The 16,470-nt window shown below is 46.0% G+C and overlaps 1 protein-coding gene across 2 annotated transcripts in view; it reads left to right on the top strand.

Moving 5' to 3' along the window:
* LOC137310393 (phosphorylase b kinase gamma catalytic chain, skeletal muscle/heart isoform-like) overlaps positions 1-16,470 on the top strand; it is a 171,295-nt gene that overhangs the window by 129,784 nt on the left and 25,041 nt on the right. The window contains exon 9 of one of the 2 annotated variants that reach the window (XM_067978226.1): positions 13,123-13,248. The exons of the other annotated variant lie outside the window; for it this stretch is intronic. Within the exon in view, the coding sequence (XP_067834327.1) occupies positions 13,123-13,248 (126 nt within the window). The remainder of the gene's footprint in view (positions 1-13,122; positions 13,249-16,470) is intronic. 2 annotated transcript variants of the gene reach the window in all.

Below are 16,470 nucleotides of genomic sequence, written 5' to 3'. Positions count from 1 at the left end.
TGGGTAAAAAAGTTTTTCCTCATGTCCCCTCTGATCCTTCCGCCAATCAGCTTAAATCTATGTCCTCTAGTTCTTGAACTCTCCGCTAGGGGAAACAGGTACTTCCTGTCTACTCTATCTAGGCCCCTCATAATTTTGTACACCTCAATCAAGTCTCCCCTCAGCCTCCTCTGCTCCAAGGAAAACAACCCCAGCCTATCCAATCTCTCCTCGTAGCTGCAATTTTCAAGCCCTGGCAACATTCTTGTAAATCTTCTCTGCACTCTCTCCAGAGCAATTACCTCCTTCCTGTAATGTGGTGACCAGAACTGTGCACAATACTCCAGCTGGGGCCTTACCAGCGTTTTATACAGTTCCATCATTACATCCCTGCTTTTGTATTCTATACCTCGGCTAATAACGGAGAGCATTCCGTATGCCTTCTTCACAACCTTATCTACCTGTACTGCCACCTTCAGGAACCTGTGCACATGCACTCCAAGGTCTCTCACTTCCTCTACCTCTCTCAATATATTCCCGTTTACTGCGTATTCCCTTTTACTGTTTGCCCTCCCTAAGTGCATTACCTCACACTTCTCCGGGTTGAACTCCATTTGCCACTTTTCCACCCACTCCACCAACCCATTGATATCTTCTTGGAGTCTACAGCTATCCTCTTCACTATCAACTACACGGCCAAATTTGTGTTGTCTGCAAATTTGCCAATCATGCCCCCTACAGTCAAGTCCAAATCATTAATATATACCACAAACAGCAAGGGACCCAACACTGAGCCCTGTGGCACACCACTGGAAACGGATTTCCATTCGCAAAGACATTCATCGACTTTTACCCTTTGTTTCCTGTTACTGATCCAATTTTGGATCCAATTCACCACATTTCCCTGTATCCCATGGGCTTTTACCTTTCTGACCAGTCTGCCATGTGGGACCTTGTCAAATGCCTTACTAAAATCCATGTAGACAACATCCACTGCAGTACCCTCATCAATCCTCCTTGTCACTTCCTCAAGGAATTCAATCAGATTTGTAAGGCATGACCTTCCCTGAACAAATCCATGCTGACTATCCCTGATTAAACCATGCCTTTCCAAGTGACAGTTTATCCTATCTCTGTATTGATTCTAATAGTTTGCCCACCACTGAGGTAAGACTGACCGGCCTATAATTCTCAACAAATATACATTCCCTTGAGGAATAAAAACTCCACGGGAAAAGTGATCCAACCGTGGATAACTAGTGAAGTTAAGGATAGATTAAAAAAAGAGGCTTACAATGTTGCCAAAAAGAATAGTAAGCCTGAGGATTGGAAGAGTTTCAGAAATCAGCAAAGGATAACCAAGAAATTGATAAAAAGGGAGAAAATAGAATATGAGAGTAAACTAGCAAGAAATAAAAGAGCTTCTACAAGTATATAAAAAGGAAGAGATTAGTGAAAGTAAACGTGGGTCCCTTAGAGGCTGAGACAGGAGAAATTATAGTGGGAAATAAGGAAATGGCAGAGACATTAAACAAATATTTTGTGTCTGTCTTCACGATAGAAGACACCAAAAACGTACCAGAAATAGTGGGGAACCAAGGGTCTAATTAGAGTGAGGAACTTAAAGTAATTAAGATTGGTAAAGAAAAAGAACTGGAGAAATTAATGGGACTAAAAGCTGACAAATCCCCTGGACCTGATGGCCTACATCCGAGAGTTCTAAAAGAGGTGGCTGCAGAGATAGTGGATGCATTGGTTGTGATCTTCCAGAATTCCCTAGATTCTAGAATGATCCCCGTGGATTGGAAGGTAGCAAATGTAACCCCACTATTCAAGGAAGGAGGGAGAGAGAAAACAGGAAACTACAGGCCAGTTAGCCTGACATCAGCAGTTGGGAAAATGCTGGAATCCATTATTATGCCGTAGTAACGGGGCACTTAGAAAATCACAATATGATTAGGCAAAGTCAGTACGGTTTTATGAAAAGGAAATGGTGTTTGACAAATCTATTAGAGTTTTTTGAGGATGTAACTAGCAGGGGTCGATAAGGGGGAACCAGAGGATGAAGTATATTTGGATTTTCAAAAGGCATTCGATACGGTGCCACACATGAAAGGTTGTTACACAAGATAAGGGCTCATGGGGTTGGGGGTAATATATTAGCATGGATAGAGGATTGGTTAACGGAGAGAAAGCAGAGAGTAGGAATAAATGGATCATTTTTGGGTTGGCAGGCTGTAACTTGTGGGGTGCCACAAGGATCGGTGCTTGGGCCTCAGCTATTTACAATCTATATCAATGACTTAGATGAAGGGATTGAGTGTAATGAATCCAAGTTTGCTGACGATACAAAGCTAGGTGGGAAAGTAAGCTGTGATGAGGACGCAAAGAGGCTGCAAAGGGATATAGACAGGGTAAATGAGCAGGCGAGAAGGTGGCAGATGGAGTATAATGTGGGGAAATGTGAAATTATCCAATTTGGTAGGAAGAATAAAAAAGCAGAATATATTTTAAGAGGTGAGAGACTAAGAAATGTTGGTAGTCAGAGGCATTTGGGTGTCCTTCTACATGAATCACAGAAAGTTAACGTGCAGGAACAGCAAGCAATTAGAAAGGCTGATAGTATATTAGCCTTTATTGAAAGGGAGTTAGAGTATAAGAGTATAAAGTCTTGCTGCAACAGGGCTTTGGTGAGACCACGCCTGGAGTACTGTGTACAGTTTTGGTCGCCTTACCTAAGGAAGGATATACTTGCCTTAGAGGCGGTGCAACAAAGGTTCACTAGATTGATTGCTGGGGTGAGCAGGTTGTCCTATGAGGAGCGATTGAGTAGAATGGGCCTATATTCCCTGGAATTTAGAAGAATGAGAGGTGATCTCATTGAAACATATAAGATTCTTAGAGGACTTGACAGGGTAGATGCTGAGAGGCTGTTTCCCCTGGCTGGAGAGTCTAGAATTAGAGGACATAAGAGCATAAGAAACGGGAGCAGGAGTAGGCTATACGCCCCTCGAGCCTGCTCCGCCATTCAATCAGATCATGGCTGATCTTCGTCCTCAACTCCACTTTCCCGCCCAATCCCCATATCCCTTGATTCCTCTAGAGTCCAAAAATCTATCGCTCTCAGCCTTAAATATATTCAATGACTGAGCATCCACAGCCCTCTGGGGTAGAGAATTCCAAAGATTCACAACCCTCTGAGTGAAGAAATTCCTCCTCATCTCAGCCTTAAATGGCCGACCCCTTATTCTGAGACTACGCCCCCTAGTTCTAGACTCTTCAGCCAGGGGAAACAACCTCTCAGCACCTACCCTGTCAAGGCATCTCAGAATCTTATATGTTTCAATGAGATCACCTCTCATTCTTCCAAATTCTAGAGAGTATAGACCCATTCTACTCAATCTCTCCTCATAGGACAACCCTCTTATCCCAGGAATGAATCTAGTGAACCTTCGTTGCACCGCCTCCAAGGCAAGTATATCCTTCCTTAGATAAGGAGACCAAACCTGTACACAGTACTCCAGGTGAGATCTCATCAAAGCTCTTTACAATTGTAGTAAGACTTCCTTACTCGTGTACTGCAACCCTTTGCAATAAAGGCCAACATGCCATTTTCCTTCCTAATTGCTTGCTGTACCTGCATGCTTACTTTCTGTGTTTCTTGTACGAGGACACCCAAATCTCTCTGAATACCAACATTTAATAGTTTCTAACCATTTAAAAAATATTCTGTTTTTCTGTTCTTCCTACCAAAAGTGAATAACCTCACATTTCCCCACATCTGCCACCTTCTTGCCCACTCACTTCACCTGTCTATATCCCTTTGCAGACTCTTTGGGGGGAAAATTGGATAGGCCTGTTTATGGGTGGGGGTAGCGCAATCCACTATTACCCTGCACCCAATGGTCCCCTGCGCAAGCAGGATGAGACTTTTGTCAGGCCTGAGGACTTACCTGCAATCTGCGTTGGGAATCAGCGTGAACGAGGATTCCATGCAATTTGCACTTTCCACCAGCAGGGGGATCTCCAGTCTCTTAAAGGCAGTCTGTCTGTTAGAAATCTCTTAAAGGTAGCTGAAAATAACAGTCTGCTGTCTGCACGGAATCTGAACGGAGATCAGACCTCGCACATGTAAAACACAGATGCAGGTCCCGTCCCTAAGTTTACACACTGATGAGTTATGTTAAAACTTTAAATAAAGGTTGTGCACCACTAAATCCCACATCCTTCAATCTGCCGATCTGAGTTTGTACCAGGCCTGCAAGAGTGCACGCACCAAGGTTCTCTGCTGATGCACTCGAGACCTTGGTGCAGGAGATGGACAGAAGGAAGGACATCCTATATCCGCGGGGGGGCAAGAGAGGCCCTCCAGACATATACCCAAAAGGCAGTGGGAGAGTGGGAGGCAGCGGGGACAAAGTCAATGCCAGGCGCACAGCATCATGAACATGGATGCAGTGCAGGAAGAAGTTCAATGCTTTGACATGAGTGGTCAAGGTGAGTGAGGTCAACTGTCAAGTGGCGTCTCCTACCAGCTGCACCACTAGCCGCATCCACTGCTCCAAACCCCCATCACCCACCAACAAACTCTTTCCATCAGTACTCAACTCTTCCAAACAGTTACAAATGTCTTGGCAGCCAGAAGCAATAATCCAGCCACTAACCTGTAAATCCTGCATGGTCCCTTTAAATAGCGTTGGTGGTGGGTCCTCCAGGCACTCTAAGACATGTTCAGATGGTCGGGTTAAGACTGTGTTGAATTGAGCGTTAAGTCCCAAAATGGTGTCTATCACTTTAAATCAGCGTTGCACACTGATTGTATCCATTTTCTCCCTACTTTACATGATTCCAGCGTTCGTTATCTGCGCCTGCGCTAACTCCTATACCAAGTTGGCGTCCAGTGCACGTCACGCTGGAAACGTGCGTGCACAGCCAAGACGCCATCTTGGCACTTCGGGAGGCCGCATAGCACTGAAACAACGGGCACTACAATTTAGCACCCCTTGTGTCCTCCTCACAGCTTACTTTCCCACCTAGCTTTGTATCATCAGCAAACTTGGATACATTGCACTCAGTCCCTTCATCTAAGTCATTAATATAGATTGTAAATAGCTGAGGCCCAAACACTGATCCTTTCAGCACCCCACTAGTTACAGCCTGCCAACCTGAAAATGACCCGTTTATTCCTACTCTCTTTTCTGTCCGTTAACCAATCCTTTATCCATGCTAATATATTACCCCCCAACCCCATGAGCTCTTGTCTTATGTGGCACCTTATCGAATGCCTTTTGAAAATCCAAATATACGACATCCACTGGTTCCTCTTTATCTACCCTGCTAGTTACATCCTCAAAAAACTCTAACAGATTTGTCAAACACAGAGTGTGGGTTACACAGGAGAAAGAGAGAGGGACATACAGGAGAAAGAGAGAGAGAGAGAGGGATTTACAGGAGAAAGAGAGAGAGAGGGACATACAGGAGAAAGAGAGAGAGAGGGATTTACAGGAGAGAGAGGGATTTACAGGAGAGAGAGAGAGAGAGGGACATTCAGGAGAAAGAGAGAGAGAGGGACATACAGGAGAAAGAGAGAGAGAGGGACATACAGGAGAAAGAGAGAGAGAGGGACATTCAGGAGAAAGAGAGAGAGGGACATTCAGGAGAAAGAGAGAGAGAGGGACATTCAGGAGAAAGAGAGAGAGGGACATTCAGGAGAAAGAGAGAGAGAGGGACATTCAGGAGAAAGAGAGAGAGAGGGACATTCAGGAGAAAGAGAGAGAGAGGGACATTCAGGAGAAAGAGAGAGAGGGACATTCAGGAGAAAGAGAGAGAGAGGGACATACAGGAGAAAGAGAGAGAGAGGGACTTACAGGAGAAAGAGAGAGAGAGGGACATACAGGAGAGCGAGGGGGACATTGAAGAGAGAGTGAGAGGGGGACATACAGGTGAAAGAGAGAGGGACCTACTGGAGAGAGAGAGAGGGGTATAGAGGAGAGAGTCAGGTGGTCATACAGGAGAGAGAGGGACATTCAAGAGAAAGAGAGAGGGAGGGTTATACAGGAGAGAGAGAGAGGGACATTCAAGAGACAGATATACAGGAGAGAGAGAGACAGTAAAGAGAAAGAGGGGGGGACATACAGGAGAAAGAGAGAAAGAGGGACATACAGGAGAGAAAGAGAGAGAGAGGGACATCCAGGAGAGGGAAAATGAGTGCCGTATAGGAGAGAAAAAGAGGGATATACAGGAGAGAAAAATAGAGAGGCGAATACATAAGAGAGTGAGTGACATGGAGGAGAGAGAGAGGGGGACATACAGCAGAAAGAGAGAGGGACATACAGCAGAAAGAGAGAGGGACATACAGCAGAAAGAGAGAGGGACATACAGACAAGAGAGAAAGGGAGGGACATACAGGAGAGAGAGGGAGAGTCTCAGGATAAGGGGTCGGCCATTTAGGACTGAGATGAGGAGAAATTTCTTCACTCAGAGGCTTGTGAATCTTTGAAATTCTCTACCCCTGAGGGCTGTGGATGCTCAGTCGTTGAGTATATTCAAGACTGAGATCGATAGATTTTTGAACTCCTGGGGAATCAAGGGATATGGGGATCAGGCGTGAAAGTGGAGTTGAGGTCGCAGATCCCATGATCTTATTGAATGGGGAGAAGGCCCGAGGGGCCCCATGGCCTACTCCTGCTCCTATTTCTTATGTTCTTATGAAATACAGGAGAGAGAGGGACGTACAGGAGAGAGAGAGGGACATACAGGATAGATAGAGTGAGGTCCATCGAGGAGAGAGAGTGAGGGATATATAGGAGAACGCGAACGCGTGTCATATAGGAGAGAGAGAGAGACATACAGATGAGAGAGAGACATACAGGTGCATATCCAAGTACTTTTTAAATGAGTTGAGGGTTTCTGCCTCTCCCACCCTTTCAGGCAGTGAGTTCCAGACCCCTACCACCCTCTGGGTGAAAAAATTCTCCTCATCTCCCCTCTAATCCTTCTACCAATTACTTTAAATCTATGCCCCCTGGTTATTGTCCTCTCTGCTAAGGGAAATAGGTCCTCCCTATCCACTCTATCTCGGCCCCTCATAATTTTATACACCCCAATTAAATCTCCCCTCAGACTCCTCTGTTCCAAAGAAAACAACCCCAGCCTATCCAGTCTTTCCTCTTAGCTAAAATTCTCCAGTCCTGGCAACATTTTCGTAAATCTCCTCTGTACCCTCTCTAGTGCAATCATATCCTTCCTGTAATGTGGTGACCAGAACTGTGCGCAGTACTCAAGCTGTGGTCTAACTAGTGTTTCATACAGTTCCAGCATGATCTCCCTGCTCTTATATTCTGTGCCTCGGCTAATAAAGGAAAGTATTCCATATGTCTTCTTAACCACCTTATCTACCTGTCCTGCTACCTTCAGGGATCTGTGGACATGCACTCCAAGGTCCCTCTCTTCCGCTACACCTCTCAGTATTCTCCCATTTATTGTGTATTCCCTTGCCTTGTTTGCCCTCCCCAAATGCATTACCACACACTTCTCCGGATTGAATTCCATTTGCCACTTTTCTGCCCACCTGACCAGTCCATTGATATCTTCCTGCAGTCTACAGCTTTCCTCCTCACTATCAACCACATGGCCAATTTTTGTATCATCTGCAAACTTCTTAATCATGCCCCCTACATTTAAGTCTAAGTGCTTGATTTTCAAGTTAAAAAACGGGTGGGTTGGGGGCAGGCGGGCGGGCATTGAAAATTGCCATCATTTTAGACCCGCCCCCAACCCGCCCATTTCCAGTTTTCTCCGGGTTGGGATGAGCGGGGGGCAACCAACCCACTCCCGGGAGGCGGGCCGGGCCTTAAAATCTTTCAAGGAGGCTTCAGGCCTCCATTTTTCACTAATTCCCAATTTCAACCCCTGTACGGAACATCTGTTCAATGCCTCGTAAAAGGAGGCGAGAAGGCCCGAGACTAACAGGTGCCTAGAAAGACACAGTCCGTGGGCCTGGAGGAGCAGGAGTGCTTCCCCCAGGCCCACAAGCCTACCTGCACCGACCACCCCCACCACCCCCAATCGCGGACACCCGCCAATCACAAACCTTGACCCTGATCCTCCGACCCCCGATCCTCCCCCTCTGACCCCGATCCCAATCCCCTGATCCTCCGACCCCAATCACCCCCCCCCGACCCTGATCCTCCGACCCCAGTCACCCCCTGTACCCAATCCTCCAACCCGCAACCTTCCCCCTCAACGATCGGGGACCCCTGCAATGACCCTCGATCCAGGCCCCCCCCCCCAGTGACTGATCCCCCCAATCCCATCCCCCATGACTTGCAACCCCTCGCCCACCTATGCCCACCCATGCACCTTACCCACCCATGGCCCCCGTGCCCCCCACCCCCATCCATACAAACAAAGACTTACCTGCAGACTTACCTAAACACCTCCTCTCCCTGGCTGCTCTCCCATCTGACTGAGACCAGCCTATCAATCAGGCTGATCAGTCGGACGGGAAACTGACAAAAAAAATAGATCCTTATGTCAAAATTGTAAGAACGTCCAGGAAACCCGGACTAATGGGTTTCCCGACCTCAAATTGACCCCCCCAGCCCCCTTCCCGGCTCCGTTTCAAAATCACCCCCAAAATCATTGATATATATCACAAAAAGCAAGGGAACGAATACTGAGCCCTGTGGAACCCCACTGGAAACAGCCTTCCAGTCACAAAAACACCCATCAACCATTACCCTTTGCTTCCTGCCACTGAGCCAATTTTGCATCCAATTTGCCACATTCCCTTGGATCCCTTTATTTTTTTGACCAGTCTGCCATGTGGGACCTTGTCAAAAGCCTTGCTAAAATCCATGTAGACGACATCAAACGCACTACCCTCATCAATCCTTATTGTTACCTCCTCAAAAAATTCAATCAAGTTAGTCATTCACATAGGAACATAGGAACAGGAGTAGGCCATTCAGCCCCTCGAGCCCACTCTGCCATTTGATAAGATCATGACTGATCTGTGATCTAACTCCATATACCTGCCTTTGGCCCATATCCCTTAACACCTTTGATTGCCAAAAAGCTATCTATCTCAGATTTAAAATTAGCAATTGAGCAAGTATCAATTGCCGTTTGCGGAAGAGAGTTCCAAATTTCTACCACCCTTTGTGTGTGGAAGTGTTTTCTAATCTCACTCCTGAAAGGTCTGGCTTTAATTTTTAGACTGTGCCCCCAAATCCGAGAATCCCCAACCAGCGGAAATAGTTTCTCTCTATCCACCCTATCTGATCCCCTTAATATCTTATAAACTTCGATCAGATCACCCCTTAACCTTCGAAACTCCAGAGAATACAACCCCAATTTGTGTAATCTCTCCTCGTAACTTAACCCTTGAAGTCTGGGTATCATTCTAGTAAACCTACACTGCACTCCCTCCAAGGCCAATATGTCCTTCCGAAGGTGCGGTGCCCAGAACTGCTCACAGTACTCCAGGTGCAGTCTAACCAGGGTTTTGTATAGCTGCAGCATAACTTCCTCTAGATATAAAGGCCAGCATTCCAATAGCCTTATTGATTATTTTCTGCACCTGTTTATGACACTTCAATGATCTATGTACCTGAACCCCTAAGTCCCTTTGGACATCCACTGTTTTTAACTTTTTACCATTTAGAAAGTACTCTGTTCTATCCTTTTTTGGACCAAAGTGAATGACCTCACATTTGTCTACATTGAATTCCATTTGCCACAGTTTTGCCCATTCACCTAATCCATCAATATCTCCTTGTAATTTTATGTTTTCATCTACACTGCTTACAATGCCACCAATCTTTGTGTCATTGGCAAACTTAGATATGAGACTTTCTATGCCTTCATCTAAGTCGTTAATAAATATTGTGAATAATTGAGGCCCCAAGACAGATCCCTACGGGACTCCACTAGTCACATCCTGCCAATGTGAGTACCTACCCATTATCCCTACTCTCTGTCGCCTTTCGCTCAGCCAACTTCCTAACCAAGTCCGTACTTTTCCCTCGATTCCATGGGCTTCTATCTTAGCGAACAGTCTCTTATGTGGGACTTTATCAAATGCCTTCCAGAAGTCCATATAAATAACATCCATTGACATTCCCCTGTCCACTACTTTAGTCACCTCTTCAAAAAATTCAATCAGGTTTGTCAGGCACGACCTGCCTTTCACAAATCCATGCTGGCTCTCTCTGATTAACTGAAAATTCTCGAGGTGTTCAGTCACCCTATCCTTAATTATAGACTCCAGCATTTTCCCCACAACAGATGTTAGGCTAACTGGTCTAGAATTCCCCGGTTTCCCTCTATCTCCTTTCTTAAAAAGCGGAGTGACATGTGCAATTTTCCAATCTGGAGGGATGGTTCCTGAATCTGGAGAACTTTGAAAGATTACAGTTCGGGCATCTGCAATGTGCTCACCTACTTCCTTTAAAACCCTGGGATGGAAACCATCTGGTCCTGGGGATTTGTCACTCTTTAGTGCTATTATTTTCTTCATTACTGTTGTTTTACTTATGTTAATTTTATTGAGTCCCTGTCCCCGATTCAATATTAGTTTTCTTGGGATTTCCGGCATGCTATCCTCTTTTTCTACTGTAAATACTGACGCAAAGTAATTATTCAACATGTCCGCCATTTCCCCATTGTCAATGACAATATCCCCACTTTCAGTTTTTAAGGGGCCAACACTGCTCCTGACCACCCTCTTTTTCTTAATATAACTATAAAAGTTCTTCGTATTGGTTTTGATAGCCCTTGCAAGTTTCTTTTCATACTCTCTTTTCGTAGCTCTTACTATCTGTTTTGTGACCCTTTGTTGATCTTTGTATCTTTCCCATTCGCCAGGATCTGTGCCATTTTTTGCCTTTTTGTATGCCCTTTCCTGATGTCTTATACTGTCCCTTACCTCTTTAGTTGTCCATGGCTGTTTTTTTTGGCAAGTAGAGTTTTTGCCCCTCAGGGGTATAAACCAATTCTGTATCACGTTAAATGTTTCTTTAAACATTTCCCACTGATCATCAGTCATTTTACCCATTAACAGATTTGCCCAGTTCACTGTGGACAGTCTCTGTCTCATCCCATTGAAGTCGGCCTTACCCAAGTCTAGAATCTTAGCAGCTGATTCACTTTTTTCCCTTTCAAACACTACATTGAACTCGATCATGTTATGATCGCTATTGGATAGATGTTCACACACAGTTAAGCTGTTAACTGAATCTGGTTCATTCCTTGTTGCCTCTCGGACATACTGCTGTAGAAAACTATCCCGGACACACAAGAAATTCACTACCTTTCTGACAGTTGCTCGTCTGCTTTTCCCAATCTATGTGAAGGTTAAAGTCCCCCATTAAGACCACTATGCCTTTCTTACATGCTTGCCTAATCTCTGCATTTATACAATCTAGCACTTCAGAGCTGCTGCCAGGGGTCCTATACACAACTCCCACTATAGTCTTAGATCCTTTCCTATTTCTCAATTCAACCCACAAGGTCTCTGTTGGCTGCTTACCCCTCGTTATATCCTCCTTTATCATTGAAGTGATTTCATCTCTAATTACTAAGGATACTCCTCCCCCTCTTCCATTTTCCCTTTCACTCCAGGACAAAGCAGCCCGCTTGATTGGCACCCCATCCACCACCCTAAACATTCACTCCCTTCACCACCGGCGCACTGTGGCTGCAGTGTGCACCATCCACAGGATGCACTGCAGCAACTCGCCAAGGCTTCTTCGACAGCACCTCCCAAACCCGCGACCTCTACCACCTAGAAGGACAAGAGCAGCAGGCACATGGGGACAACACCACCTGCACGTTCCCCTCCAAGTCACACACCATCCCGACTTGGAAATATATCGCTGTTCCTTCATCGTCGCTGGGTGAATATCCTGGAACTCCCTTCCTAACAGCACTGTGGGAGAACCTTCACCATACGGACTGCAGCGGTTCAAGAAGGCGGCTCACCACCACCTTCTCAAGGGCAATTAGGAATGGGCAATAAATGCCAGCCTTGCCAGCGATGCCCACATCCCATGAACGAATAAAAAAAAGGAATCTAAATCCCTCCCTCCTGCACCAACCCTCCAGCCATGCATCCATCTGGTCTATTCTCCTATTCCTATACTCAATAGCACGTGGCACTGGGAGTAATCCTGAGATTACTACCCTTGACGTCCTGCTTTTTAACTTATTTCCTAACTCCTTATATTCGGTCACGACCTTCCCTTAACAAATCCATGCTGACTGTCCTTGATTAACCCGTGCCTCTCTAAATGATGCTTTATCCTGTCCCTCAGAATTGATTCCAATAATTTGCCCACCACCGAGGTTAGGCTGACTGGCCTGTAATTACTCGGTCTATCCCTCGCTTCCTTGTTAAACAATGGTACAACGTTAGCAGCCCTCCAGTTCTCTGGAACCACATGTGTAGCCAGAGTGGATTGGATAATGATGGTCAGAGCTTCCACTACAGAAAGCCTACAGGATATATATAGGCGATATGTATATATATGTAGCCTACAGGTGAGAGAGGGACATACAGGAAAGAGAGAGGCTATTGCTTTGATAGGGCTGGAAATGACTGGGTGTCGGGGGTCAGGGAAGAGTGAGGGATCTGGGGGGGAGTTAGGATCCTTTGGTGCACAGGGTCCGAGTTCGGGAGGAGAGAGCAGTTTGGAGAGACGGAGCTGGTGGCCACAGCGAGCACAGCACCTGGTGATGGGGGGTGGGATTGTTGGGGTGAGTGAGCCTGGGAACTGAGCAAAGGCCAAGGGGCCAGAATGATAGCACAACTCACAGCTCTGGACTGAATTCCATTTGCCACTGCCACATAGTTTGATGTCCTCCTCTCTCTCTGCTCTTGTCTCCAGCTCAAACTGGTGTCAATATACAGAAACTAAATTCTGCCTCTTTCTCTGATGAGGACATTGGGCAGATCACAGATTGCACAGGGTCATCGGGCAATCAGAGAAAGAGGCAGAGTTTAGTTTCTGTATATTGACACCAGTTTGAGCTGGAGACAAGAACAGAGAGAGAGGAGGACATCAAACTATGTGGCAGTGAGATTGCTGTCGATTTGGAGCGCGTGATTCCATTTTGTCCATTTCTTTTTGCAATGTGCAGATCCGTCACCTTCTGGTGGTGAAGCCAGAAGATCGGTTCACTGCGGAGCAGGCTCTCTCACACCCATTCTTCCAGCAGTACCTGGTGGAGGAGGTTCGCTATTTCAGTCCTTACAGGAAGTTTAAGGTAAAGGTTGAGGAAACATTGTCAGATAGTATTCACCATGAACAGTGGCCAAAACCAGTGCCGATAGTGCCGGACTGGAGTCATTAAATTGGTCATTATCTCCGTTATCCACTAACTCAGTGAACAGATTGGATCTGTGAGGAACAATAACTCAAACTCACATCCCCAGTCAAAAGAGACCTTCATAAAAGAAAGACTTGCAGACAATTTGGACACAGCATGATCCAACCAACAGCATAAGAACATAAGAAATAGGAGCAGGAGTAGGCCATCCAGCCCCTCGAGCCTGCTCCGCCATTCAACAATACCATGGCTGATCATCTACCTCAACACTATTTTCCTGTACTATCCCCATAATCCTTTGGTGCCTTTAATATCTATAAATCTATCGATCTCTGTTTTGAATGTACTCAATGACTGAGCCCTCTGGGGTAGAGAATTCCAAAGATTCACCACCCTCTGAGTGAAGAAATTTCTCCTCATCTCAGTCCTAAATGGCCGACCCCTTATTCTGAGACTGACCCCTGGTTCTAGACTCCCCATCCAGGGGAAACATCCTCCCTGCATCTACCCTGTCGAATCCTGTAAGAATTTTGTATGTTTCAATTAGGTCACCTCTCACCTCTCATAAACTCAAGAGAATACAGGCCTAGTCTACTCAATCTCTCCTCATACGACAATCCCACTATCCCAGCAATCAGTCTGGTGAACCTTCATTGCACTCCCTCGATGGCAAGTATATCCTTTCCTAGGTAAGGAGACCAAAACTGCACACAATACTCCAGGTGCAGTCTGTGGCTCTGTGGCTACAAGAGCAGGTCAGAGGCTGGGTATTATATGGCGAGTGACTCACCTCCTGACTCCACAAAGCCTTTTCACCATCTACAAGGCACAAGTCAGGAGTGTGATGGAATACTCTCCACTTGCCTGGATGAGTGCAGCTCCAACAACACTATAGAAGCTCGACACCATCCAGGACAAAGCAGCCCACTTGATTGGCACCCCATCCACCACCTTAAACATTCACTCCCTTCACCACCGGTGCACTGTGGCTGCAGTGTGTACCATCCACAGGATGCACTGCAGCAACTCGCCAAGGCCTCTTCGACAGTACCTCCCAAACCCGCGACCTCTACCACCTAGAAGGACAAGAGCAGCAGGCACATGGGAACAACACCACCTGCACGTTCCCCTCCAAGTCACACACCATCCTGACATGGAAATATATCCCCGTTTCTTAATCGTCGCTGGGTCAAAATCCTGGAACTCCCTTCCTAACAGCACTGTGGGAGAACCTTCACCACACGGACTGCAGTGGTTCAAGAAGGCGGCTCACCACCACCTTCTCAAGGGCAATTAGGGATGGGCAATAAATGCTGGCCTCGCCAGCGACGCCCACATCCCATGAACGAATAAAAAAAAATCACCAAGGCCCCATATAATTGCAGTAAGACATCTTTATTCCTGTTCTCAAATCCTCTTGTAATAAAGGCCAATATACCATTTGCCTTCCTAATTGCTTGCTGCACTTGAATGTTAGCTTTCAGTGACTCATGTACAAGGACACCCAGGTCCCTTTGAACATCAACATTTCCCAATCTCTATTTAAAAAATACTCTGCATTTCTGTTTTTTCCACCAAAGTGGATAACTTCACATTTTTCCACATTATATTCCATCTGCCATGTTCTTGCGCACTCACTTAGCCTGTCTATATTCCCTTGAAGCCTCTTTGCATCCTCCTCACAACTCACATTCCCACCTAGTTTTGTGTTGTCAGCAAACTTGGAAATATTACATTTGGTCCCCTCATCCAAATCATTGATATATATTGTGAATAGCTGGGGCCCAAGCACCAATCCCTGCGGTACCCCACTGGTCACAGTCTGCCGACCTGAAAAAGACCTGTTTATTCCTACTCTCTATTTTCTGTCTGTTAACCAATTCTCAATCCATGCCAGTATATTACTCTCAATTCCATGTGCTCTAACTTTGTTCACCAACCTGTGTGGGACCTTATCGAAAGCCTTCTGAAAATCCAAATACACCACATCTACTGGTTCCCCCTTATCCATTCTACAAGTTACATCCTCAAAGAACTCCAATAGGTTTGTCAAACATGATTTCCCTTTCATAAATCCATGTTGACTGCCAAATCCTTATTTTCTAAGTGTCCTGTTATCACATCCTTTATAATAGATTCTAGCATTTTCCCTACTACTGATGTCAGGCTAACAGGTCTGTAGTTCCCTGTGTTCTCTCTCCCTCCTTTCTGAAATAGTGGGGTTACATTTGCTAATCTCCAATCTGTAGGAACCGTTCCAGAATCTATAGAATTTTGGAAGATGACAACCAATGCATCCACTATCTCTATAGCCACCTCTTTCAAAACTCTGGGATACAGATCATCAGGTCCTTGGGATTTATCGACTTTCAGTCCCATTAATTTCTCTGGTACTATTTTTTTTACTAATACTAATTTCCTTCAGTTCCTCATTCTCGCCAGACCTTTGGTTCTCTAGTATTTCTGGGAGGTTTTTTGTGTCTTCTTCCAGAAAGACAGACACAAAGTATTTGTTGAATTTCTCTCCCATTTGATGCTGACACACTCCTGGGGACCCTCGGTAAATACTGACACACTCCCAGGGACCCCCTGTAAATACTGACGCACTCCCGTGGACCCCCTGTAAATACTGACACACTGCCCGGGATCCCCTGTAAATACTGACACACTCTCGGGACCCCCTGTAAATACTGACACACTCCCGGGGACCCCCTGTAAATACTGACACACTCCCGGGGATCCCCTGTAAATATTGACATACTCCCGGGACCCCCTGTAAATACTGACACACTGCCCGGGATCCCCTGTAAATACTGACATACTCCCGGGACCCCCTGTAAATACTGACACACTCCCGGGGACCCCCTGTAAATACTGACACACTCCCGGGGATCCCCTGTAAATACTGACACACTCCCGGGATCCCCTGTAAATACTGTCACACTCCCGGGGACGGCCTGGAAATACTGACACACTCCCGGGGACACCCTGTGAACACTGACACACTCCCCAGGACCCCCTGTAAATACTGACACATTCACGGGGACCCCCTGAAACTACTGACACACTCCCGGGGACCCCCTGTAAATACTGACAGACTCCCAGCTATCCCCTGTAAATAATGACAAACTCCCGGGGATCCCATGTAAATATTGACAC

Source organism: Heptranchias perlo, unplaced genomic scaffold, assembly GCF_035084215.1.
Source record: "Heptranchias perlo isolate sHepPer1 unplaced genomic scaffold, sHepPer1.hap1 HAP1_SCAFFOLD_251, whole genome shotgun sequence".
Lineage (NCBI taxonomy): Eukaryota > Metazoa > Chordata > Chondrichthyes > Hexanchiformes > Hexanchidae > Heptranchias > Heptranchias perlo.
Note: the sequence above shows the minus strand (reverse complement) of the source record. Positions and strands in the feature narration are given on the sequence as shown.